Source organism: Salarias fasciatus, chromosome 22 (genome assembly GCF_902148845.1).
Source record: "Salarias fasciatus chromosome 22, fSalaFa1.1, whole genome shotgun sequence".
In the NCBI taxonomy this organism is placed as follows: domain Eukaryota; kingdom Metazoa; phylum Chordata; class Actinopteri; order Blenniiformes; family Blenniidae; genus Salarias; species Salarias fasciatus.
Window position 1 is genome coordinate 16255553 of NC_043765.1, and position 25537 is coordinate 16281089.

The following is a 25537-nucleotide window of genomic DNA, read 5'->3' on the forward strand; positions in this document are numbered from 1 at the left end:
CGACAGAACTCTGCTGTTGATGTAAATGTCTTCTCTGTGGGCTTTAGGGAAAATCCAATGACTGGAAGACTATGGGAAATTATTAATGTTACGTGGTTCCAGATGTTTCCAGTGTGATGTGCTGTTATGAGCAGCTGAGAATTGAACACAACTGGATGTCTACCTGTCCCTGAATTACAAATGAGCCCAACTTGTTTGTTTACAATCTCCTTCTCAGTTTCCTGTCCACACAGCATCGCTTCAGGAAATATTTACATCCACGCAACATAACAAGGACTCAAAACGATGTAGTTCACCCACCAGGCCTTCAGATGGCGCTGTCACTCTAACACAGCAACTCCAAAATGGAGAAGAAGACACGGAGCAGGACTGGGAGCTGCACATGCAGCATGATATAAACAAACACAACACCAGAACATATGACCTGTTCAATAAAACGGCACGAGGAGCTTCTGCAGGAAAAATCAGCCAATCAGCTGATGAGGAGTTTTACTGTCCGGGACGGTCGACCAGCAGTAAGCTGTTAGCCTGAAGCCGGTAGCGGCTAAACTAGCATGTCTCCATGCTAGGTGTCCAGAGATCACGTCTGCTGGTTGGGATGTTCAGAGGGTCGAACGGCGTCTGTCTGCTCTGCTGACAGCTTCTTTTGCTGGCTGCTGTGATTTTAAACAGGAGTTGGTGGAGTCGCGCAGTGCAGCGTCTTAAAGGGACATGAACACAGCCCGCCTACACAGCTAAAGCGGACTTTTTTTTAAATACCGAATTTACCGGTAACTAGTTGCCACGGCCTCAATTCAAGTCGTCACTGACTTCGCCGGACCCAAGCCAAGTCGACCCCCGATCACCTCGGACCCGACGGCCCCGAGTGGCCGAGGCAACTGTAAACCGGCTCGCGGAATACACGGGGGTGCGCGAGCGTGTTGGTGCGTGCGCGCCTGACACCATGCGTTTTTTTTTTTTAATTCATCTTCTTGGGCGGGTGTCAATTTACTTGGGCGGGCCGCCCTAGTAAACTTTATGTAGGGGAAACTCTGCTGCTGTATTTTAACCATCTGTGCAGGTGTGCAACTGTGTGATGCTGGTGGTGGGCGTGGCCCTCAACAGCCTGGCTCTCTATGTGTTCTGCGGGGCGTCGGCCCACTCCTCGGCCTCGGCGGTCTACACCATAAACCTGGCCGTGGCCGACCTGCTGGTGGCGCTGTCGCTGCCCGCTCGCATCGCCCTGTACCACAGCGGCGGGCGCTGCGCGGCCTGCTCCTACGTCCACACCTTCAGCTACTTCGTCAACATGTACTGCAGCATCCTGTTTCTGACCAGGTGAGCAGATCGGAACTCGTTTTCAGTCAGTTTGATCAGCAACAAAACCTCCTTTACCTTCTACTACTCCCTCCCTCGAGTATCTGTATCGATCGGTACCTGGCGGTGGTTCACGCCTCCAGGACTCTCCATCGGTGGAGGACCCCGGGAGCAGCCAGGTGCATCAGCGGCGTGGTGTGGTTGGTTGCAGTCGTGGTGACTTACTCCTTCCAGGTGAAAACACTCAACAAGAGGCTGTGGTTTGGTAATAAACCAATAGAAACTTTGTTACTATTATCAGTTACGATTGCACTAAACTCCTGTTTACTGAAGGAGACCAGAGTGAATTTGTTCAGCTCTCCAGACAGCTAGGTGAAGGTTGCCTCTCCTCCCCTCCCTCAGACCTCGGCGTTGGGGTTCAGCTCCTCCTGCGTTCTCCTCCCTGCCCACTTCTACCTCAGCATCCTGGAGTTCCTCCTCCCCCTGCTGGCCGTGGCGGGCTTCAGCCTGAGGGTCACCTGCTTCCTGTCCTCCAGCCACGGCCCGGCGGCCCAGCAGGGCCGCGCCAGGAGGACTCGTGCCATCAGGCTCCTGGCGGCCGTCCTGGTGGTCTTCACCGTCTGCTTCACGCCCTTTCACGTGCGCCAGGTGCTGGTCTACCTCCGGGTCAGGTTTGCCGGAGAGGGGCTGGGCAGGGGGACGGAGCACGTGTTCGCCTACCACATCACGGTGACCCTGAGCAGCCTCAACAGCTGCCTGGACCCGGTGGTGTACTGCTTTGTGACGGACAGTTTCAGGAGAATGTGGCGGGCCCGGAGGAGGGGCAGCAGGGCGGCGGGCTGGGAGCTGGGGCACACCGGCGGGGCAAACGCCGAGAGGAACTTGGGGAGTAAATGTCCAGGTGCCGCCCTGGCCATAGCTCACAGCGTGGTCACGCTCACCCTCACCGGCTCGGCCCTCGCTGACCAGCCCGACCGGAGAAGCTCCTCCAGGAGCCCCGATGAGAGAGAAAAAACCAACAAAGGTGACGGATAAGCACGGAACAGATCCGGGAAAGGACAAAATAACTGCACTTTAGTCCCAAATCTGTGACAAAAATAAAGTGTGTTTGCATAGAACTAAAACCTATCATAACCGTGACTTATTTCATTAAATTTTTTGCATAATTTCTATTAAAAATTTCCACTGGGGATGAAACAACACTGAAATGCAACATTCTGGTGTCCAAAGTTTCTCGCTTTTATGGAAACACTGTGGTGTGTGTGTGTGTTTTTTTTTTTTTTCAAATCCACCGAGTGTGACTGAGTGAAGACGTCAACGACATAAAAATGAAAAATATCAGAAATAAAGAGAAGAAGGGAAAAACTCTCCTCACGGCTGTAAACAGATTGTCCTGCGAGGACTCTGTTGATCCTGTCACATGGTTCCAGCGGCGTCTTGTCAGCGTCACAAAGACGATTTCAATCATGTAATAAAATAAAAAAAATGTAACCCTGCTCGGCAGACACTGCTGTTAAAATGGATTTGCTGAATTACATCAAAGTAGTGAAGCAAGACACACGTTTGATTTACAAGATAATAAAGATGTTGAATGACTCGTTATGTTTATGTCGGTTATTTTTGAATGATCTGTTGAGTTTGCAGTGACGGGCTGTTTTCTCTCGTTGCAGCTTTTATTCCTCCCCATGATCAATCAAATAAAAGGTTAATGTTAAAAAAAGCTATTCATTACATGGCTGCTCACATAAAGAGCAGCGAAGCCGCATTTCATACGAATCTGTGTAATCAGATTTGTGCATAATCAAGATTTGAACGCTTACAGTTTTACATTTGTGAAACGAAACGTGTGCATATTTAATCAGATTGATTTATGTGTCGTATGTTTGGTGTGTGAGTGTTTACATGAACGTGTCAAGGCCTGTAAACTTCTATTCAATATGTTTTTGCACGGCAGGCTGTTGCTCATTTTTCATTCCTTTCATGAAATGATGTGACAAACTAGGCGATGTGAGTTAAGTTGAACTTTGACCTTTAAATGGATCCTGCCGAACAGCAGTTTTTCAAAGTTCACCCGGTGTCAGACTCCTTCTGCGGTCCCTCCGTATGGGATCAGCTGAGACCGGGAACCACAGCGTGAGCGAGACGTCTGACTGTGCAACAACACACTTTTCTCATGTTCAGCAGTCTGAACACACGGCATCATGGGAAACCGCGGCCTTGCTGAGTGAACAAGTTTTGCAGTCCTGACAGCGCAAACCGGCAGCAGACACACGAACTGCGATCAAAACGCCCCAGAGGTCGACTTTTACATCCGATACTGAAGAGTGGATTATGTTTTCACTTTGGAAACAGATCATGTGACATTGTTAAATGTGAATTCCCAGGGGAAAAAAAAGTTCAACTAAAGTCTTTAATTTTTCAAGTTAAACATACTAAATGTGTTTTTTAAGAATTTGAAAACATTTAAAAATCCATCTTGAAGAATTGCTACCTTTTCAGGTTGTTTCTCAAATGAATTTAAGGGAGAATTTTCTCTCTAAGGAGTAAATCGAGATGCAGAAATTAATAATTAAATCGTCATGGCAGAAGAAGCTGTGGCATCTACAACAACAATCGTCATACATTTTTTTCAGGAATTATTTTCTCTCGTATTTTTAAGCATTTTTTTAAATTTTAACTATCAGAACTCTATATACTAACTATACTAACAAACTCTATAGTCAGACATCTAATGTGGAATCTTATTAATATATTGTTTTCTGTATGATGCTTATTAGCTTCACATATATATTAACGTGATTTTTACATTTCATTTTGGAAACATAACTTTTATTTGCCTGTTTCTTGTCATTTTTAAGAGAATCTGATATTCTATGCAATACATTATTGTATTATTTCTATTTCTATCCACCTTTAGGCAATCCAGAGTCACTACAGGTGTCCAAGTGTGCTTTTAAAAATGTTTCCTGAAACAGCTGAGTTGTGTCTCATCTGTCTCTGAGGTGTTTGTGTTTTCAGTCCCTTATTTCTTTCTTCAGTCTACTTGATATTGTGGAAGTCCGGGTAAAAATTCAACACAGTCGATGTTGGTTTTACTTCTGAACAGATTTTAAAGGTGCGTTCCATACAGTGTTCATCCAGAGTCCTACATACGGAGGCTCAAGCATATTTACATAACATAGAGATATATACAGACTTTATATAGAAAACAAAACTACTAACAAAAATAATCATCTTTTTATAGCAGCAAAAAAGAGGAAACTAAAAGAGAAAAATGGATATTTACATCTTATTTTCAAATAACAAGGCATATTATATATATATATATTTATATTTATATAGTACACTGCGTACATTTGCTTTCCCATTCTTTAAGTATTCTTGATTTAATCTCTATGAGAATCAAAGTATATAGGCATCTCTCCCCCCTCCGTCAGTGACACACAGTTTACCAGAGGCAGAGCCACACACACACACACACACACACAAACACACACAGAGTTCAGCCGGGCCGGACTAACAGCCTCATCTCCACGTTCATTCAGTGGAGCTGACAAAGCAGCCACGGAAAAAAAGTGTTGAAGACCCAAACTCTGCTGTGTGACAGCAAGTAAAACAAACAAGTCAAAGGAAAAAAAAATAAAAAATTAGACAATTTCAAGCTGAATCAAAACAAGCGGAGAGGATTAAAGACTGGACAATAAATGTTCTGTATTGCAGCCGTTGATTGATTCCAGAGTTAGGTGTAAACCAAGTGAGAACAGAGAACAAGATCCAACAAGAGAACACTGAGATGCTTTTTAACACACGCTTGACTTTTGCTTTTTCAAAACAGCTGAACAGGTCTGAGATGACTGCACACACACACACACACACACACAGACGCACACACAGTCCAGTTCACCCCGTAACAGCAAATAGAATAGCTTTAATTTTTACTCTTCTGGAAACTAACTGAAAAGTGTCCTGTCAAGACGAGAAAGCTCAAAAAAAATAAATATCCACAGTTATTTTTCTTCTTCCTTTTGCAACGTATTTCTACTGTGTTTATTTTTGAAAACTTTTATTTTTCTATTTTCTCTTAATCATGTGCAAGTTCTGTGCAACATCAGAAGGGAGCCACCCTGGCTTGTCGAACATCGAACGAAAGAAAAAAAAAAAAAGATTTCGGCTGAAATCGACTCACATTCATTGACTTTCAGGAACTTTTTTTTTAAGTCACCAGATGGAATCAAAAAGGTTAAGAGCTCAAACTCCCAGCGTGCCGAGCGGCGGGAACATTCCGGAGTTTACGGTGAAGTTTGCTCGGGACTTTAAGAGCGAGAAAGAAAAAAAACAAAACAAAAACAAACCTACAAATCAAAGACTTTCTCACCGCACTGGAACAGAAACACTCAAGTTGCACTTCAAGTATGAACGGCCTGGCGTTTCCTGCAAACACGTTGAACGCCGAGCCTGGCTTGGGACGAGAAACACACACATACACACACTCATCCTTGAACACACTGTAACTCCCTCCACCCACACCTGTGTGGTGCTGAAAGGCGACCAGATGAACGTTATCAGAAACCTGTAAATGTGCAAAAAGAAAAAAGAAAAAAGAAAAAGAGAAAAAGTCTAAAACTCACATGCTTGTTATGAGCGTACTGACCCAGAACGAGCACAATGCTTCAGCCCATAGAGTACATCAAGTTGTTTTTTTTTTTTTTTCTTTTCACACGGACGTCAAAAATAAGAAATAAAAAGACACGAACACCCAGCCATGCATTAGAAAAGTCCATCCCTGACCTATTAGGACATGAAAGAAAGGATCTGGAGTCATTTGTACAGAGTCTCACTTTGGTGTTCCACACATGCATATCGCTGTTGTCGCATGCAAATCTCCCAAAAAACCCAAAGTTCTTTTTTTTTTTTCTTGTTTTCCGTTGTTATTTTTAACACTTCTGATTATCTCAATCAATATCTCAAAGTTGTAAATCCATTTGCTTATCCAGAATATCTTATTGCGCAGGTGGTGACAACAGAGGCCATTTAAAGCTCTGGCATCTTCTGCTATCGTCTCATCCCTGTTTTATTTGTCCCAGTCTGATCGGCATCGAGCAAAAACTCGCTTTCTCTCTCTCTCTGCTTTGGGACTGATTGAATGTACCTGAAAACATGGAAATAATCTAGTTTGTTAAAAAAAGGGTTTAACTCTGCACCAAACTCCACTCAAGTGACAAAAAAAACAAAAAATAAAAACCAGTGAGTTAATCTCCACAAATCAACAACTCTTTTCCACAAAATGTAAAAATACAATTTACACACTCCCCAAAAACAAACAAACAAAAAAAAAGAATTCTTTCAACAGTAAATCAACCCACTGCACTTTACATCTCTCTTCTTTTCAAGTTGCTTGTTTTTCAGCTGATTTATCTGAGAGGAAAGATGGACCGGCGGACGCCCGTGGCCTTTCACCCCGACACATTCAGGAAAACACAAACAAACCCTGCTGGAAACCGTCTTTTTTTTTTTTTTTCCATTAAGGATCTCACCACCACAACCAACCCTGCTCCCCCGGCGCAACCCGCACACACAGCCTCCTCACAGGAGCCGCTATTGCAACCAAAAGGTCTGATTTGTCAAAAAACAAAACACAATCTAATCTTTCAAGTCTGTTGTTACTCGCCCAGCATCGTCGACGTAGGAAACATTCGAAAGATTTTTTTTTTTTTTTTAAGTCCAACTTCATGGCTACTTGCTCAGTATCAGTAATATAAGTGCTATGAAGACATGAGCAGTCTGTCTTCCCTCTGTCTGCAAAATCTTGATGCAAAAACCACACTCAGCACTTCTACTTCCACCTCCAGCATCATGTCGTTTCTGCTCGTCCTCACTAGATGCAAACTTTACTTCAGACGTTGCATCGGATCTGTTGACACGTCTTAAAGTGAAGTAACGTCTGTGCAAAGCAAAATTCAAGCTCTATTTACGATAACGTGAGAAATATTAGTGGAGTGAAAATGTTTCAGATTGAGTGAAAATTTTGTGATACTGACTTTCGAGGTCAATTTTTTGTATACACATTGTTGAGTTTTTCCTGAATCATTTGAATTTGGCTTTTGAATTGAACAAATGAATAATCACTGCTTTACAGACTTTAGGAATAGTCATTTTATCATTTTTATAATTAAAACGATAGTCTTCTGTCTTACTGTGGGAAGTATCTGAGGCAGTTTCTTTCTCCAGTTTTTGATTTGTAGCTTGAAAAGGTGACAGTTTTTTCTCAAAAATTAAGACATGCAATTTTCACACTTATAACTTTTCAATTATAACAAAGTAAGTAGTCTGATGTTAGGGAAATACAATGATTTACTTTCTTACAAGGCTTCAGATGTGTGGTGAACATTCAGCAAACTGAAGGTTAATTTAGCAAAAACATGAAAAAACAAAAAACCTGGACCTGTTTCAAGTTTATCACCTGGCATTGTAAATTTAAATGAACTGATCAGAAATGAGTTCTGTCTGGAGTTTAAACACCTCTGGCTGAGTTGTGATTTAATGCTAAAGCGACGTTAAACACTGCTGAATGTGTTCGCCACACACACACACACACACACACACACACACACACACACACACCATCGCCTCGTACCAACTAAAAAAGTAAATGACTTTATTTCCCAAAACGTCAAACCATCTCTTTAAAGTGAAACATTTCTCCTGTCCTCCTCTCAGCTCAGTGGACATTCATTCAGTTTGCATCAGACAGAAGCCGTTAGCGTCTAAAACTCTTCTCTACAGACTACATTTGGTGCATTCGAGTGGAGCGACGCACAGCAGGGCGAGAAAGCTCCACTGAAGCCTAAAACTCTGACCGGGAACGTCTATTTTAACAACAGACTTAAAGTTATTTCAATGTTGCATCTAATTCACCACATAGGGAATGAAAACATCATTGTTTAATTTTAATATTCTCGAGCCACACTTAAGACTCTAGATGAGTGGCGCCTTTACTGGATCTACTGGAAACGAAGAGTGTGAGACGACTTCACGAATCCAGAAAACATTTCGATTCCGACGCTGTAACACTTTCCATCTACTGTGCAGGTGGCGACGACGATGTGCTAAAAGCGAACACTAAACTAGCAAAAAAGCCAAGACACTAAGAGACAGAGAGCTTTTCTCCTTCCTTCCTTCTTTATGGCGGTTTGGTTTGTCTATTCTCTGCTCATACGTAACATGCAGCTTTAGAGACGTCTGATTATTTGAAGCAGAAACATCGCCGTGGGTCCTCAGTAAATTGTCAAATTATTTGGAATTGTAATGCCCACACCGCACCCAATAAACACCAGCGTCTTCTTCACATGCCACATTTCAAAAATCCAACCCTCTGCTCCACAGCCGAGAGCAGATTTTGTGAACTTCCTCCCGCTTCGCCTTCCCACAATGGCTAAATTACAGCTTTCAAAAACACTGCTGCAGTTTGACAGAGTGCAAAATCAAAGCACTTGCAATCAATTCAGGGCACTAAAAGTTCAATCATTTCCCCCAGGAATCAGGCTTCAGGCTCTTTGTTTCAGAAATGCCACTTCCAGAGGTCTGCAGAGTCTTAAAGCTACAGTCGCAGAGAGCCGTGGAAGTCCTGCACAGCCGAGTGTGTCGTCGGGGTTCATTTGGTGAACGCGGCGTCTCCTTCGGGAAACTCCAAGTCAGCAAACACATTCTCTTCAAGACTGGATCGGGCCGATTCCACGGCGAGGAAGAACGATTTTCAGCATTATTTATTGATTTTTTTTTTTTTTTTTATTGATTGCAGCTTCAAGGACTAATGTTCATCAGCAGTGTTCATTATTCAGGAGTTCGTTCGATTGTATTGACCCCAGACGTAGAGGTGTGTGCGTATTCATGAGTGAGTCCCCTGAAGTTTGACCAGGTGGCTGCTCAGTAGCGCCTCCTAGAGGCCCTGAGAGACAGAGACGACCTCTCCTGAAAGCCTTCGCCGTGACTGACTGACCGACTCACTCCTGGACGATCGGAAGTCGGCGAGGGCGGAGGTGGAAGGGTTTCTGATCGGTGAATTGGTTTGACGATGGTCCCACGGCAGCGGAGCCGGTTTTCTTCAGCGGGTCGCAAAGTGAAAATGTGAAAAGCCCGTCAGAGCCGGAGCAGACGCCGAGAGTGAGTCGCCCCGACGCTTCTTCCTCAGCGTCTGTAAACTCCGGCGTGACGAGGATGGAGGCACATCTTTGAGTGTTTTCCGACAGCGGGTACACTGAAAGTGGCTTCAGCCGACTCGGCCGGCCGATCACAGGGCGGACTCGTTCTCTGTGTGGCAGGACGCGGTGGTGCTGGTGGCCTTGCCCTCTCGGTTGAGCTTCAGGAAGCTTGGTTTCTCGATCACCACGGCAACGGCCCCTTCGCCGCTGTTGGGATTGTCCAGCTTCGTCAAGGCCCGTTTCTCCGACGCTTTGGCTGACTCTGAATCCCTGCGGATCGCAATGGAAAAAAACAAAAGCGACTCATTCCCCTTCTTGCTCAGGAGACAGATATGTGTTGAAGCAAAACGACGAGGAGAAGCAGGACGTCGTTCTCACCCGCTGTTTGGAGTCGGGTAGATGACCAGGAAGCAGGCAGTGAAGAAACCGAGGAGGGAGCCCCCAGAGGCCACCACGGGAATGACACGAACGCTGCCAACCGCTTCCACCACGGCTCCCAGAGCCGAGGCCACCAGGATCTGGCTGATGTACACCTGCAGAAACACATCGCAGTTTGACCAACGGGGATTTAAATTTCATATGTTGGAGCATTTGAGATATCAGAAAGAAAGTTTAAACACCGAACCTGACAAGATAAGATGGCACAGTCTATACCGAAGCCTCTGCGGGAGTTACCAGGACTGTGCTGAATGTACTGCAGGGGACAGAGGGAGACACGGTTACTGATCCTACATTACATGGAAACATAATAGTTCCAAAGCAATATGAAACATATTATTTAGAAGGAAAAACAATTAACCATAAAGTCCGAAAAACTATTTTCATTGCTATTGTAAATGAGATGCACATCAAACCGCACCTCTTTCATCTCGTGATACTGTCCCAGCAGAGCGTAGGGACAGTAGGAGATACTCATGGAAATGATGCCCATGCTGCTGATCATCACCATAGCTACATACACATTAGGGAAGATGGCCATGACAGCGGTTCCTGTGAGGGAGGAGAGAAGAAAAAAAAGCAACAATTACTTTAATACCAAGCCAATTTTTTTTTATTTCTTTTTATTTTATTTTTTTATGCTTTATTCATATTTATGGGAGGGGGGATCGTACCGATGGAGAATCCAAGTGTCCCCATGATGTAGATGACCTTAATACTTAGGTCGAAGTTGTCAAGATATTTCTGAAGAATAGCTGGAAAAGAAATGATGAGAAGTCTGTTTACGGCAGAGTTTAAGGTCCAGGCCTGTTATTTACCTGTGTTTATAGGGTTTGTTTATCAGTGTTTGTGTGGAATTACCAGAGCACGTAGCAGCAGTCATGGCATAAATAACCAGGCCCCAGCAGCCCATCTGGACGCCTCTGTGATAATTATCCAACGAAGTTGAGTTGGCAGGAGCCTGAGAGAGAGAGGAAAAAAAAAAAAAGAGTTAATTTTTTTTTTTTTGGTCTTTTGGAGAAAGTGAACTTCTAAGATTAGTGTTTGTCGACTTATTTCCCTACAGTGGGATCTCCGTGGTAGATGACTTGTCCCATGAAGTCGGTGAAGAAGACGGCTTCCGCAATGATGGAGAACCAGGTGAGCAGGTGACAGGCGCACAGTCGCAGCAGCTCCGGGGGCATCTTGAACATGGACAGCCACAGGAGGCGCACCGTGGTCTCCACCTGACCACAGGAGGGGAGGGGAGGGGAGGGTTACCAAGACGCGCCCTCGAGAAACACCTTAAAACGACGGCCTGGAGCTTCTCCCTCACCTCCCCCTCTTCGCTCTCGGTGTCTCCGCTGGAGGAGTTGGTGTTTCCGCTGCGGTGTCGGTTCCTCTGCCGGTTCCTCCTCCGGTGCCGGGCCTCCACCTCGTACAGGTCGTTCATGCTGCGGGACGGCTTGATGAGGAAAGCGGCGTTGGCGCGGCGGTAGCGGTAGCGGTGGCTCCCCACGCGGCCGTAGTAGGAGAACGTGCAGGACGGCTGGCGGTAGAAGGTGTGGCGGTGGCGGGACTGTCGCATCGGAGCTCCTGTGCTGGCGGCTGGAGGAAGAAATATACATTTATTCTAGATGAACAAAATGCAAACCATCCTTCAAACTAAAACCTGGATGTATTCTAAGCTTTTAAGTGAATCAAGAAGTACAATCTGAAAATGGACTCTAACCTTTGACCATCCCGGCTCGGTGCGCCTGTCCTTTAGAGCTCAGCCTATCGGAGCCGGCTCCGTCGGGATGAGTGACGCTGGCTAACAGGCGTCCGTTTAATGTCCGCTGCTCATTAAGCTGGTTATTCAGTAACGCCTCCTGCCCGTCGTCATTTTCCATTTCCTGCAGGAAGGCCGAGAGGCGGGAAATCCTGGGCGCGGGAGCGGCGTGTGTCTGGTGGCCGTTCTGGGCCCGGAGGAGATCCTGGCTTCCGGCGCTGCTGCTGCGCCTGATGTTGGCGAGCCGCGGAGGCGGCGGAGTGTTTCGACTGTGGCTGAAGAAAGCGGAGGTCAGCGGAGGCGAGCCTTGGAACGGCGAGAGCCGGTCGGCAAAGATGGACGGCTCTATGTGGCACAGGAACAACGCGTCGTGGTCCAGGTGGTCGAGAGTGGCGTCTGCCATGGCGAGGACACTGTCGCTTTTACCTGGAGCGGACGAGACATGAATTCAGTAAGACTATAAAGTCTTAAATTAAAACACCGTTGAGGAAAACTGTCTCCACCTGCTTGGAAATAAAAAGAAAAATATATTGACTTACTTCTTACAAGCTCCACCTCAAGGAAGTCCATGTCTTCATGGTCTGAGTGGTCGTCTCCGTAGGGGTCATAGAGGTCGTAGCTCTCCAACGTGTCGTCCTCTCCAATCATTTCCAGCTTGGGGCTGAGGAGCCCAGCCCTGCCGTTGGCGGACGGCTGCAGGTGTGCGGGATCTGGACTCTCCTGATGAAGAGGAAGAGAAAGGAGCTCAAAGTAAAACATCGCTTTACATTAAAGTCTCTGCTGATACTGAATAAAACCCGGCGGTACCTGGTCGAGCCTGTCATGCTGCGGCGAGTACTGCTGCTCCTCGATGCTGAGGAGATGCAGCACCACAGAGACGGAGAAGAGGATGGCGGCAAAGAAGAACAGGATCTGCTCCTGGGACTTGAAGGCCACTCCGAGGAACGTGTGCGTCCAGTCCAAACCTCCGAGGGCGTAGCCAACCGCACCTCCAAGACCTGGAGAGAAAAACACTTTCTCATCGTCTCTCCTGGTGTCTTTCATCCATGAAGATCAGTGAACTCTGCTTTGCGACTTCAGGTGTGAAATCACTCCTGACCTCTGAGTCCACTCAGTAAATGTCGTCAAATCTGTGCGGAAGTTTCTCTGTCGGCCGTACCTGCAGAAGCGGCGTGAATATTGAGCGCCATGTCTTGCTCTTCGGTGTCCGCCACGTCTAACAAGTAGGCTCTGATTGGTCCCTCTGTGGCGTCCGCACAAAAGTCCAAGACCACCACTCCGAGCACAGTAAGAACTATTCCTAAAGGTTGTCTCCCTTTTTCATCACCCAATGACAAACCTGGAGAGAGAGAAAAAAAAGACAGAAAGATGTTATTAAATGTGAATTTTTCACTGTACATCAAGACAGCCATCGGTGGAGGACGCTTCAGTATTGAACTATGACCAAGCTTTCAATTCAGCTGTTTTCCTCATGACCTGCAATGGAAGTAAACCATGTAAATCATGTCTAATTAAAAAAAAAAAAACTGAATGAAAAATAATGGCATTGACATAACACTAAAATTCTAAATTGTAAAAGTCTGGATGGATCTTTGCATTTGTTGTAATACTATTTTAATGAGACCACTTTAACAAAATATGCTTAAACCAATTATAAAGGACAAAAACCCCAAAAAATTAAGGGAATAAATAAATGAAATAAATGCTTCCCATAAATTTTCTCACTTGTTAAAACTGTAGTTGTCATCAATAAGTGATTAATGACTCCAAACAACTGCACAACACACACACACACACACACACACACACACACACACAAACAGGCCAATGCACATTCAACACACAGCTTTGCATGTTGTGTTTGACCTCATGTGTCTCATTACAGGGTGACCTACTCTTTCCCTCCAGCAACGTGACGTCTGCTGGTGCCCGAAGGCAGGAGTGAGTGTGTGTGTGCGTGTGTGTGTGTGTGTGTGTGTGTGTGTGTGTGTGTGTGTGTGTGTGTGTGTGTGTGTGTGTGTGTGTGCGTGTGTGTTAGTTATCAGAGGCAGTCTGACTCAGCATGACTTCCCAAACTGGATTTCATTAATGGCAAGGAAATTAAAACAAAACAAAACAAAACCAAAAAAAAAATCATAGAAAGAACAGCAATGTGTGATTGTGTGTGTGCTTTTTGTGCACGTGTGTATTCCAGTGTGTACGCAGGCGGGACAATGGAGTCGCAGCACTCACTAGCCAGGCACCCAGACAGGAACTGAACTGTGATTGGTAGAAAGAGGGAAGCAAACAGGAAGCATTTCCCTGTGAACTGCCTGCTCCTGTGTTCCCATGTCAACACACACACACACATCCACACGCTCGTATACAGGTTACGAGACATTTCCCATGGCGCCTTCTCTTGTTCTCACACAGTCATATAAATGTATATTTTGAAGCATGGAAATTCACCCTCTGCCATTCGCTTTGTTTTCTCACACAGATTCAGGTCAGCCTTTTGCTCTGTAACCCTGCTGGCATGGCGCTCACACACAGACCCACACACACACACACACACACACACACACTGTCACACACCTCCATGGTGCCCTAAAGCGACCTGAGTCTGTCTGCAGGACAATGGAGGCAGAAATGAACAAAAGTGAGGTGAAGTGAACCGAACCTACTGAGAATAAACAGTCGACGCTGAGCCTTGTTCATGTTATTTATAAACCCTTGTAAGTTTCATTACTCTTAGTTATATTTAGAAAATAACTTAAGGACCCTGTCCACTATTGTTGTACCTTTATCACTGATTTGGCCCACTTTGTTTTGTTTCATGTGGGAAAAATAGAATGAACTTCGCACAAGTATGGAATTGGAAACACAATTGCAGTAAGACTTACAGATATGTGTGGGAAACTGACATCCAGAACTATGATAATAGCATAAAAATCAATACCTGAGTTGCCTGATAGACAGATAATCCATCGGTTTGACTGGACGAGACCTTGTATTGACATCTAAATGATGTAATAAGCTGAGGGCGAGTCGCGGGTAACTTTCCTCACCGTACAGAGGGCGGGACTCTCAGCTGGCCAAACGTATGGTACGTGATGTTCTGCTTCCCCCAGCAGGAGGCCGTACTGTTTATTTCCTATGCGAGACGGCCGCATGCTGGGGTAATGCCACAGCACTCACGTATTTCAGATTCAGGAGTTCATTTCTCACCGGAGCTGGATAACACCGTTCAGTGAAACGGTGCAAAGTTAACGTCTGTGCAGTGGCGAGTTTAATTATGATGGATTTAAAAGAATTAAACTTGATTTCATTGTTTTTATGTTGCCGTCATTCCGAACCTGTGTGCCCAAATGTTAATAAATAAAACCTTGTTCCCTCTTTCATGAGCAGACTGACACACACACACACACACTCACCTATCAGTGAGCCGTTCAGGAACAGAGCCACTCCGATCAGCGTTCCGATGCAGAGAGCCAGGATGAACGGCCTCCTCCTGCCCCATCGCAGGGTGCAGCGGTCGCTGGCCGAGCCGATCAGAGGGGTGAACATGAGGCCAAGAACTGGACTGAGGAACCATGTCAGACTGTAGTACTGCTCTGGAAGACCTGCACAGACAGACAGACAGACTGGAGTTAGAACAACAGCAACAGACAAGAAGGCGAAAGAGTGGAAAGCTCAGCCAAACTGACACCTAACTGAACTCCTACATTCTCCACCAGGGGGCGCAAGTAACATCTGAGCGGTCAAAGTGGGGCCAACACTTTCCAATTAAAGTGAATACAAAACAGTCAAGTGATTTGACTGGATTCTACATCTCTTATGAAATGTTTGGTGATATGATCACACTATGAAATACATATTTATTTCTATGGAACACCTACTCAGATATTTGTAAGAGAACTGCATCAAATAATTATTTCTCAGACGTAATTATTCTTGTTTTATGGTGAAACAAAAAGTCAGCTGAAACATGAAGTGCAGCCTCTACTTCCACTTCAGGTCCCGTGGATATTTGCTCAGCTCCTGTGAACTGTTCGATCCAGAGAGAATGAGCAGAAATATGAGTGTGCTCATTTATTGACTTGGTTTCTCAGACTTCCTTGAGCCTCTCACTTAATATCGGAGAGATCATGAACTTAAAAAAAAATCTTAATTCGATTCTTTTGAAAACACAGACGCTCCAGAGCCTTGCAGCCAATTTTTAATCATGCCGTGTTTGTGCAGGTCAATGTTTATCTTGAAGATGAAAGGGCTTTAAGAAAGATGCTGGCGAGTGAGAAAAGTCGTCTCTTATTCTCCCTTTAACATTCATTCAAGTAGATTCACCTCAGTTTAACCGAGGTTAAAGTGGCCTTGTTACCGAGCTCATATTTAATTGCATGAGATCTGCAACCTCCTGACTCCGGAGACCAGGTGAGGCTTTCAAACACACCTGCTCTACGACAGGGTTTAAAATTAGGACGGGCAAATGGAAACAGTCTTGGCACAACAAACACAAAGGGACGCAGCAAAGTAATGAAGCGAAGCATGTTTTCAGTACCTCTGAATATAAAGCAGTCAACACGGCGTCAACTCGTCAAACAGACCTGTCAGCAAAACCACTTCCTACTTCCTCAGATCATCTAATTAAAGAAGCAATTTAAAACTGAGCCATCAAATGAATGACAGGCATTCACTATCGTCAAATAACACAAACATACACTGTGACGGAGGATTAGACCTGCATGATGATTAATTCCTATTAGAGGAGTCTCTTCCAACTGGCTGTTTCCAAATGTCGCCGCAGCAAGTCATCACAACTTGCTCTACAGACTTGCCTGGTTTTAACCTCGGATGAGTAATTCCTAAAAATACTTATTTCTGAATGGGAATAAGGCCAGGAGAGACTGAAAGGGATTGACATACTATATGAGATTACCACAGATGGCGTGAATGAGGAGGAATAATTGTAAAATAGAGCACGTCTCCAGCACCGTTTCCCTTCAAAGGTTGGAATATTATTGGAATTTTAATCCTCTGCCGATAATCCGGCCATTGTCCACGGCCGCCGTGTCCTGGAGCCAATCCCAGCAAGTCAGCGCTGCTCATGACATTGGGCAGAAGGCGGAGGGCATGCGGGACGCTGTCACCGGTTCGCAGAGACGCATGTTCACCACTTCGCTCGCTCACACAGAGCTACACCTACAGCAAACGCAGCGTCAAATATTTACCTGCTGGATTAACGAGTTGAGGGGTTTTTATTGAACAGGCTGAAATGAGTTCTGTGAACCTGTTGGCCTTTGTGCCTGCCAGTGTTTGTGTATTTTCAGCCTAACCTGGACAAAGGAATTACTGTATAGGTCAGGAGGGTTAGTCTTGAATAGATGTTTTCAATGTTACTCAAATATTGACGGGAAAAACACCTGTCAACCTTTTGGATAAAGCAGCACGGAAGAGCATTCTGAAAATGTTAACGTTTCCTCAAATTACTTCAGAACATTTCAGTCTGAAATCCTCCTTGTCACAGTTGTTCCATTTAGTCTCTTCTTCAGCGTTCAGAGAGCATGTGCATATGAAGCCATCCTCACATGATGGACTTGATGCTGATGTGATCTCAGCAGTGAAAAGGTGAAGCGGGCTGTCGCTGCATGTTGGCTGCTCTTTCCCGTCTCTCAGCCTCGGTGTTTAGTCTCCTAATTTCACAGAAGCACTTCAAACCCTGACTTCACCGAGGCTGTGAGTCAAACAGCAGCAAAGCTCTGACTTGTGAGACAATTTCCTTGCCCAACCATTGCTTGTGCAAACTTTTGTTTTTTTCCACCTCCAAAACACTTTGACTGACTGAGATGTTGCACATTGTGTCCGCTGTTTCACGGCTCGCGCCATACTCGGTTTGTTCATGACAAAAAGTCTCGTCTTTGTTTGGATGCTAAGTGCCGACTGTCCACACTGGAGTCTGATCTTTTGGGATCGGACACACATGATGCGTTTGGTTATACGATGAGCGTTAAGACTGTTTTTAGTCGGTGTCCTTGAGTTATCACACAACTGATTATAAACGTTGGGATAAACAGAAAAGTTTTACGCTGCGCCTCAGATCCAGTATCATGACTTCAGTGAGCTGATTAAGAGAGCAGGAGAGAGTTTAGGAGGAGGCAGTCGCTCAGCTCAGCGAAAATAATTAAATCAGAACTTGATCACTGTCTCGCTGAGAACCTGTCGCTTGATGCAGCTCACTGAAAAACAAATTAAATGCCGTTTGGCCGCCACTCTGTCTCTCCACAGAGCCAAGAGGCCAGACGGACACTCGTAATGTCTCCTTCTGAGGACACTCTGGTTTCTTTCTAAAGCGTCCACCTGCAGTTTAAACATCTCTAAAACTGAACCATTTCCCTTTACATGACTTCAGTTGAGTCATCATCATTTATTTTATTAGATCTACAATAGGAGGACAGGCAGTAGAAATGTGGCACTGCTTCATGACGACGGAAGGAAAACATCACTGTCATTTTATTACTCGAAGATGGAAAGGGAGGACGACAGCCAGACAGCAGATGTGAATTGGTGACACGTAATTTTATCAAGAAGACATTAAGACTTCACTAAATATAAATTAATGCCTCTGGAAGGATCCAAATGTCAACACCTGAGTGTCATCACACCCACTCACCAGGAGATGCTCTAAATGTCCCCACCTCCTGCGGAGACTGATTAAAAATATTCACTATCTACTGAGGCTCTGTTGATGCCGCGGCACTGAGAGTTCGACTAACGTATAAATGAATTCACAGGAGGAGAAATGTTGTGAAATGCAGTAAAATCTTTTTGTGACACAGCGGTGTGAGGTCGATGGAGTAACTTTCAGCTACAGAGATTGTCTGGAAAGTTTGTGCAGGGAGGAAGGAGAGCTGTTTGTTCACGAAACGCGTCATGCGAAGAACCTCCTGCTGTAATCACGGCAGTTTCTTGGATGAATCACTTGTTTTTCTGAGCGGAGAGGATTGTGAGCTGTGGATATCTCAAAGCCCGAGACGCCGAGCCAGACGGTCCCCAAAAGTTTACCGCTTAACTTCTCTTCCCTGCAGTCTCAAAAATGCACACTATCGAAGAGGCAGACTGGACTTTCCACCAGTCTTCACTCTGAGTTTGTCCAATCAGTTTCTTTTGCCTTTTTCCCTTTAGATCAATGGAGTCAAGCAGACTTGGTTCATAAGAGGGTCTGATCTGCTCTCGGGATAACTTCACACAGGTAAAAATAACAAATAAGAGCTTCACTGCAATTTTCCAATGAACAACTAAGACTCCTAATTGTCAAAACAGAGAGTTGAGAGAAAACTGAAGTGAACAGCAGATGGCAGCAATGCCCATAATGCAGCTTGTTGTTAGTGAAATAGCATTAGCATGAAAGGCATGTACACCTGCAGCCTGAAAGCGGCTGCAAAGCGAGTTCTAGGTATGATTTTAGATTCCAGGCTGCCCAGAATAGGGTTTACAAGAAAAAAAATCATCAAAATAAACATTTTCAGAACCCTTCTTTTAATTAAGACAAAACTACAATTTTGAGTTGACTATAATTAATGTTATTATACTGGGCTGTATGTGGCCGCTGAAGTCAAATGAGTTTGGCGCTCTGCTTTAGGTGGACGATGAGACTGAGACATTTCTGCTTTCTAATAAACGGACGATAGCACATTGCGGCAGGAGATGTTTTAGCCATGGTCAGAAGTCAGCCCATATGTGAAACTACATGATTTTAAACATTTTGTTTACACATGATCATAGCAATCATGATAATGAGGAACACGGTGAGCTGAGAAAGCCTCTGCTTGACCCCGACTGTACTAAACACAAACGATTGCGACACAGCATTACTGTGACAGCTGCCGCTGTTATGAATCATCTGAACTGTGTGACACTGAACACACCTGCTCAGGTTTTCCCTTCATGCCGCGACATACCTGTAATCGGGACAATACAATAGGGCGTAAAGCAGCGTCACTATTATTTACACATGCCTTATATGTGTTACATGTGAACGAAGCTGCATAATGTAATGGAATGAGCTTCAAATAATAATAATAATTAAAAAAAGAAGCTTAGAACTCAAATCACAAGCTGACATATTTCACATCACACTTCCAAAGCCAGAGGGTTTTATCAGTTCTTTTCCTTCACGGCGTCTCTTATTTGTCCAGGCAGAGCATTGAGAGCATCTGTGGTCCAGCGCCTCGCTCTGCAACACTTGTGTATGTAGACGTAAGAAGACTTCCTTGACCCTGACACTTCGGAGACCCGTGTTTTCCCCAAGACCGGTATAAATTTGGACTGCTTGTACTACTGAGTGACGCTGCCAGACAGACTCCGACGGGAGCGTCGCGTTGGCTCTTTGCCCTCACTTGAGACTCGACAGGCTGTGTTCCCGTCGTCCCGTACAAATGTCAGCCTCTCGCTTTCTTTTGAGGGGCCCATAAACTGGGCTTGATCTGCGTTTCCATGGCGATCAGGTCTTGGGAACTCTGTCACCGGGGGGATTCCATCACCTACACTTCCTGTCTCCTAATATGGCCGTGTCGTCCGCACGGCGCTTCCTGCGGCGGGGTTTGTTCAGACTGGGGGACTCCGAGTCTCTCATTCATTCTGGCCCTGTTTTATATATTTACAAGCACTTGGAAATGCATGCAAACTCTGAAAGACAAAAGACTGAAAAAAGCGAGCAAAAGGTCTACCGGTACACACACACACACACGCGCACACACACACACGCACACACACACAATACCTGTCAAAAGTCAAAGAGTGGCACAGTCATAAAGCGGGAAACAAAGCTGCAGATAGGAATCGGACTGTCGGGTGGTTTGTCAACATCAAAACAGGAAAACAAATCCTAGTAAACAGTTCCCACACACACACACACACACACACACACACACACACACACACACACACACACACACACACACACACACACACACACACACACACACACACACACACACACACACACACACACACACACACACACACACACACACACACACACACACACACACACAACAAAGATATGGTTCTGTTCCCACACACATGCACACACCTTGTATGAAAGATACAAACACTCAGCTGAGTTCCCACACACTGCGAGTACTGTATGTGAGCACATGCACACACACACACACATGCACTATCGCGCACACACACACACACGGAACAATACTGAGAGAATCCAGACGCAGGAAGTATTTGAGAAAGAAATGAGTGCAGAAAGAGACAGGGGAGAGACGAAGCAGGGAGAGAAGGAGTGTGAGAAAGGAGTAACATCAAGGAATTCAGATAAAGACGGAAGGACCGAGTGAGGAGAAGGTGAGAGGAGGAAACGATGAAGGACGGAGGGGGCAGAAGTTTGCAATCAGGCCGTTTGAGTGTTGCTGATTGAACGTGGGAAAGTCAAAGTGACCAATCTGCTCCATCTATCATCAAAGCGCTTTATGCACATTTCCTCACACACTAAAAATGGAGCTCAATGTGTGACTGTTGGGAGTACAAAATGGCCATTCATCAAAGCGTTTTTGTTGCTTTAATGTGTGTTTCCCCATGTTGACCATGTATCAAACTGCTAAACACCGAGGATTACAGCAAAACACTGCTTTAAACAGTCACTTAACCGATACATAATCCAATATCAATTTTTGTACAGTACATACCTGATTACTTCTTAACTGTATAAAACAAGCCTCCTTTTCATTCTTCTTCTTCTTTCCCATCCCACCATCCTAAAATATTTCTTCTTCAAAGAGAGCTTTGAAATCAGTTGATATGAATACTATGAATCCCTCCAACCAAGCACATTTTCACAACAACCCTCTCCTTGTTTTCACTCACACAATTTGATTTGAAAGTATTTCCTGCAGCTACACACTGCTTCCAGAACAACATTCTCACAGTTACAATATGGATAAAATACACTTTGTTGTCGTAGAAGACATAAAAAAAACTAAATGAATCCCGCAGCTTTTTTATTACAGCTCATTAACCATGCAGATGCATGAAAATCGACTGCAAGGAAAGTGTAAACAACTCCAGTAATTGATAGCGAAGTTTTCAGTGAGTGTGGCTCATGAGCAGCTAGAATGATTATAACTGACAAACACATCGCCCAGTTAATTGCCGGTGACAGCTGTCTGTTGTTTTTTAAGCAGGACTGATAATTTAATGTCACATTTCCATCTTATTTTCCCACCCAGAGCCAGTTTTCTGTGTCAATTTGTTGAGGATCAAGTATAACCGGTAAGATCTCCTCTTGATTCTGTCTCGCCTGAAATCTTTTGGGTGAGGCACCAACTAGTGCAACACACCCAGGGGACGCATTATTAGCGACTCCCTGTTCCCCCATTGTATCAACACCCCGTTAGTGTGTGTGCCACTTCTCCACCCACCGGTCACTGTTACACACACTCCAAATTACATCACCAATGAAAACCAGAAACACCCTTTTCCCGTGTATTTTGCATTTACTTGTAGAGTGTCGCAAAATCTGACATGCTTATGGTCACTTTGATGGAAAAGTGAGTCGTGACTCTCTTTTGTGCACTATGATCATCGTCATAATCGCTTACAGGTTTATCAGGCGAATGTTGTGTGAATCACCAGAAAATATCGCACAAACAACATTATTCGCGTTTTCTTTCCCTTGTTGTCTTCCCCTCTTGTTCTCTCCTGTTCCCATCCCTCCCATTCTCACACAAACACAGAACGGCTCTTTCATATCCTGCGCTGGCGTGAGAAAACCGCAAGGAAAATGACAAGCATCCCGAAAAAAAGGAAAAAAAAAAGTGGGAGAAATGGTGTGAAAGCGAGAGTCGGGCAGAGGTCACCACCGGAGAAAGTGAGCAGGAAGGAAGATAAGGGTGAGAGCGAGGGAGTCACAGACGGAGGAAAGGAGGAAGCAGGTGTTTTTGGATAAACAAACCAGGCGAATCAGGTGCAGAGCTCAGGGAAGAAGAAGAAGAAGAAGAAGAAGCAGGAGAGAAACACTTGTGGTTTGTAACAGATGGACTCCGATGGGGCGGTTTTAAAAAATTAAACTCATGACATCAATATTGTATTATTGAAAAGCGTATGGCTGAAGGTTTGACGCCAACACTGAATTATAGTCTGATATTCACATTGATTCTCTACAAATATCTGCAGAAGCTCTCTGTGTGTGGAAAAATGGAGGAATCTGCTGTGGTTTTTTTGGTTATATCACTCATATGCATATGTGAAGAAAACTAAGTTTAAAAGAAAATGCATAATGAGTTCTCGCCCTGCTGGGATGTTCCCAAGTCGAACTAAAACCACAGAAAAAACAGAATCACTAAAGCAGCTCAGTTACATGAACGATCAAATGTGCTTTGGTGAGTGAGTTTTGAAAAGGCATCGGTTCTTCCACACTGCAGAGGCGCCGTTTCAAGACTTTTGAGAGCTTGTCATCGGGAAACGGGAGCCTGTGTTTCACTAAACCAACAGCTGAAACGTTTGGTGTAAAGATTAATCACTGGTGACAGCAGGAATGTTCTCATTAAAAAAACAAAAAGATTAATGAGAAGGATAAGGATTAGAAATAACAACTGACCTTTAACACTTGTGTTTGGACAGTAGGAGGGCAAAAAAAACCCATGCTGGAACAGGAAGAACATGCAAACGCCACATTACATAACTATTTATTATATTATAAACTAGTTTGTCATTACTGTTAGACATTTTTAAGATTTCAAGAATATAGTCTAACCTTAAATCGTGCGAATCTAATTAAAAAAGTACCTGACCTAACGTGAACGTCGGATCAAGTTCACTGAGGGTAAAAACCTTTTATAGGCACAGTAAATGCTGAGCTAATAGCTTTCAGCCCGGCCTGCATCTTCCTGCAGATTTCTGTGAAACCTGGAGACCCGCAGGCCGCTGTACTAACAGCAAATACAATTATAACACAAAGTTACCGCCTTGCGCCATCAGCGGAAAGTAGCTTCCGACGGCATCGCGACTCAGGGGGAATGTGGAGTGCTAAAGAGAAAACGTGGGAGAGATTAAAAGTGGAGCTGAAGAGTGAGAGAGCTTCGCAGTAACAGGAGACGACGGGAACATTAGTCGCACGACGAGCACTCGCACATCCGCAGCGATCTCAAAATGCAGAAGACGAGCGACGCAGCACCGCCTGAGTCGAGTCATGATATTCAGTGTCCAGTTGAATGGAAAACATAAGCCGCTTGGACTCAATCAAAAGCTGAATGTTAAACAACCTTAAATTCAAAATCAAAACAAACAATCAAAATAAGACGACGGCTGTATTGACATTTATAAAGGAGTGAACCTATTAGCACCGGAGCGCGGCTCGAATGCGAGCGCGCTGTTATAGATTGTTAATTTCATTCTTCACAGGATGAAGGGTTTCACTTTGTACACACGCGCGAACAAATCTGATTAATATCGAGCGAGAGCCGCTCTGAGAGTGCTTTAGGAGCTGAGTTAACAAAGAAAAAAGAGCGGATATTATCCTCGGTGTGGGAGTAAGGCTGGACATGGGGGCTAAATCCCCCCCCAGCCGACCGATCTCTCCTCGTAAAAGGTGGCATTGAGCCAGCCTGCATGTATGCATGCACACACAACACACACACACACACACACACACACGCTGCTTCCAGTCAGCAGTGTTATGTAACAGCACTGCAGTAAACTAGCTGCCTCCTACTGGGACACTGTGTGAGAGAGAGAGAGAGAGAGAGATAGAGAGAGAGAGAGAGAGAGGAGATGGTATTAAACACCAATATAGAGGTTTTAGGTGTCACATTTAAAGACCACTAATGATTAATGCTAATTGATTTACTTGGTTGTCACCAGCACGCCTGTATCTGTCAGTCACATTAATATATGAGCATGCGTGACCTACAGCGGGGGGGCGGCGGTCTCTGGCTGGGCTGACCTCTCGCACACCGGAAACACGAACCACAATCACTTGCTGCCCTTTCACTACCGCAGAGGGGATCAATAAAACCAATCGGCGGTGATCAGGCTGTAGTATTATGTAAGCCCCAGTACAGTAGGTCAGCCATGCTGCAGCAGGTCCAAAAAGTGAGGCTTTTATAGGATTTGGTCAGTAATAAGCCAGTATGGACCAAAACACAACATGAACATTCTATTAAAATGTTCTGAAATAATAAACGGAACTAAATGGAAAAGCTATTGGCTCTTCCAACTTTAGTGACGGCATTGCAATATAACAGCATTTATGGAATTTATAACTTCTGCACTGTGATATGAATCTCATTACCAGATCTTTGCGAACTACAAACACAGTAATTAATTCAATGCTGCAAATCTCTTCATCACGTGATCAAGCAGAGGCCATCCAGATGGAGAAATGTGATCCCATTTAGACAAAACTCTAGTTTAATCTGGTTTAACTGTTTCTGAACTGAAAACAGAAAAAAAAATTAAGGCACAAGATTAATGTGTCAGCATTCATCAGTCCTTCCTCTCATTAATACACCGCCAAAGTCAACGAGCATCAGTGAGAGAGAGAGAGAGAGAGAGAGAGAGAGAGAGAGAGAGAGAGAGAGAGAGAGAGAGAGAGAGAGAGAGAGAGAGAGCAGATGTTTTTTGCTCTTCTTTTTAAACACCCCTCCCTCAGCGCACACACAAACACACACAAAAACAATCACCCCGAGGTTATTCATTGCTGTAGTGCTCACTGGCTGCTATTAGGCCTGAGTGTATGTGTGTGAGTGTGTGTGTGTGTGTGTGTGTGTCACAGTTTTATAGATTTTCTGGTCATTTTGAGTGACTCCAGTGCAGCATGTTGTCATGTACGTCTAAAAAGACAGTCGTGAATCACAAAAACAGCATGGCG

At 44.7% G+C, this 25537-nt stretch overlaps 2 protein-coding genes across 4 annotated transcripts in view; one reads left to right on the forward strand and one right to left on the reverse strand.

Moving 5' to 3' along the window:
- The first annotated feature begins 398 nt into the window (after positions 1 to 398).
- LOC115409232 (G-protein coupled receptor 20-like) lies at positions 399 to 2474 on the forward strand. Its single transcript, XM_030120309.1, has 4 exons — positions 399 to 923; positions 1061 to 1317; positions 1398 to 1530; positions 1699 to 2474. Exons 2-4 carry the CDS (start codon positions 1076 to 1078, stop codon positions 2329 to 2331), a joined length of 1008 nt encoding a protein of 335 aa, XP_029976169.1. The 5' UTR covers positions 399 to 923; positions 1061 to 1075; the 3' UTR covers positions 2332 to 2474.
- A 2879-nt stretch (positions 2475 to 5353) lies between these two features.
- Positions 5354 to 25537, reverse strand: part of slc45a4a (solute carrier family 45 member 4a) — a 47275-nt gene continuing 27091 nt past the window's right edge. For 2 of the 3 annotated variants that reach the window (XM_030120307.1, XM_030120308.1), the window contains 13 exons: positions 15096 to 15284; positions 12842 to 13021; positions 12490 to 12680; positions 12222 to 12402; positions 11644 to 12108; positions 11248 to 11519; positions 10997 to 11158; positions 10794 to 10893; positions 10607 to 10687; positions 10354 to 10484; positions 10120 to 10188; positions 9873 to 10027; positions 5354 to 9764 (listed from right to left, as the gene is read on the reverse strand). In XM_030120307.1, the coding sequence (XP_029976167.1) occupies positions 9584 to 9764; positions 9873 to 10027; positions 10120 to 10188; positions 10354 to 10484; positions 10607 to 10687; positions 10794 to 10893; positions 10997 to 11158; positions 11248 to 11519; positions 11644 to 12108; positions 12222 to 12402; positions 12490 to 12680; positions 12842 to 13021; positions 15096 to 15284 (2357 nt within the window). In that variant the 3' untranslated portion in view covers positions 5354 to 9583. The remainder of the gene's footprint in view (positions 9765 to 9872; positions 10028 to 10119; positions 10189 to 10353; positions 10485 to 10606; positions 10688 to 10793; positions 10894 to 10996; positions 11159 to 11247; positions 11520 to 11643; positions 12109 to 12221; positions 12403 to 12489; positions 12681 to 12841; positions 13022 to 15095; positions 15285 to 25537) is intronic. The other variant, XM_030120306.1, reaches the window with a different exon arrangement.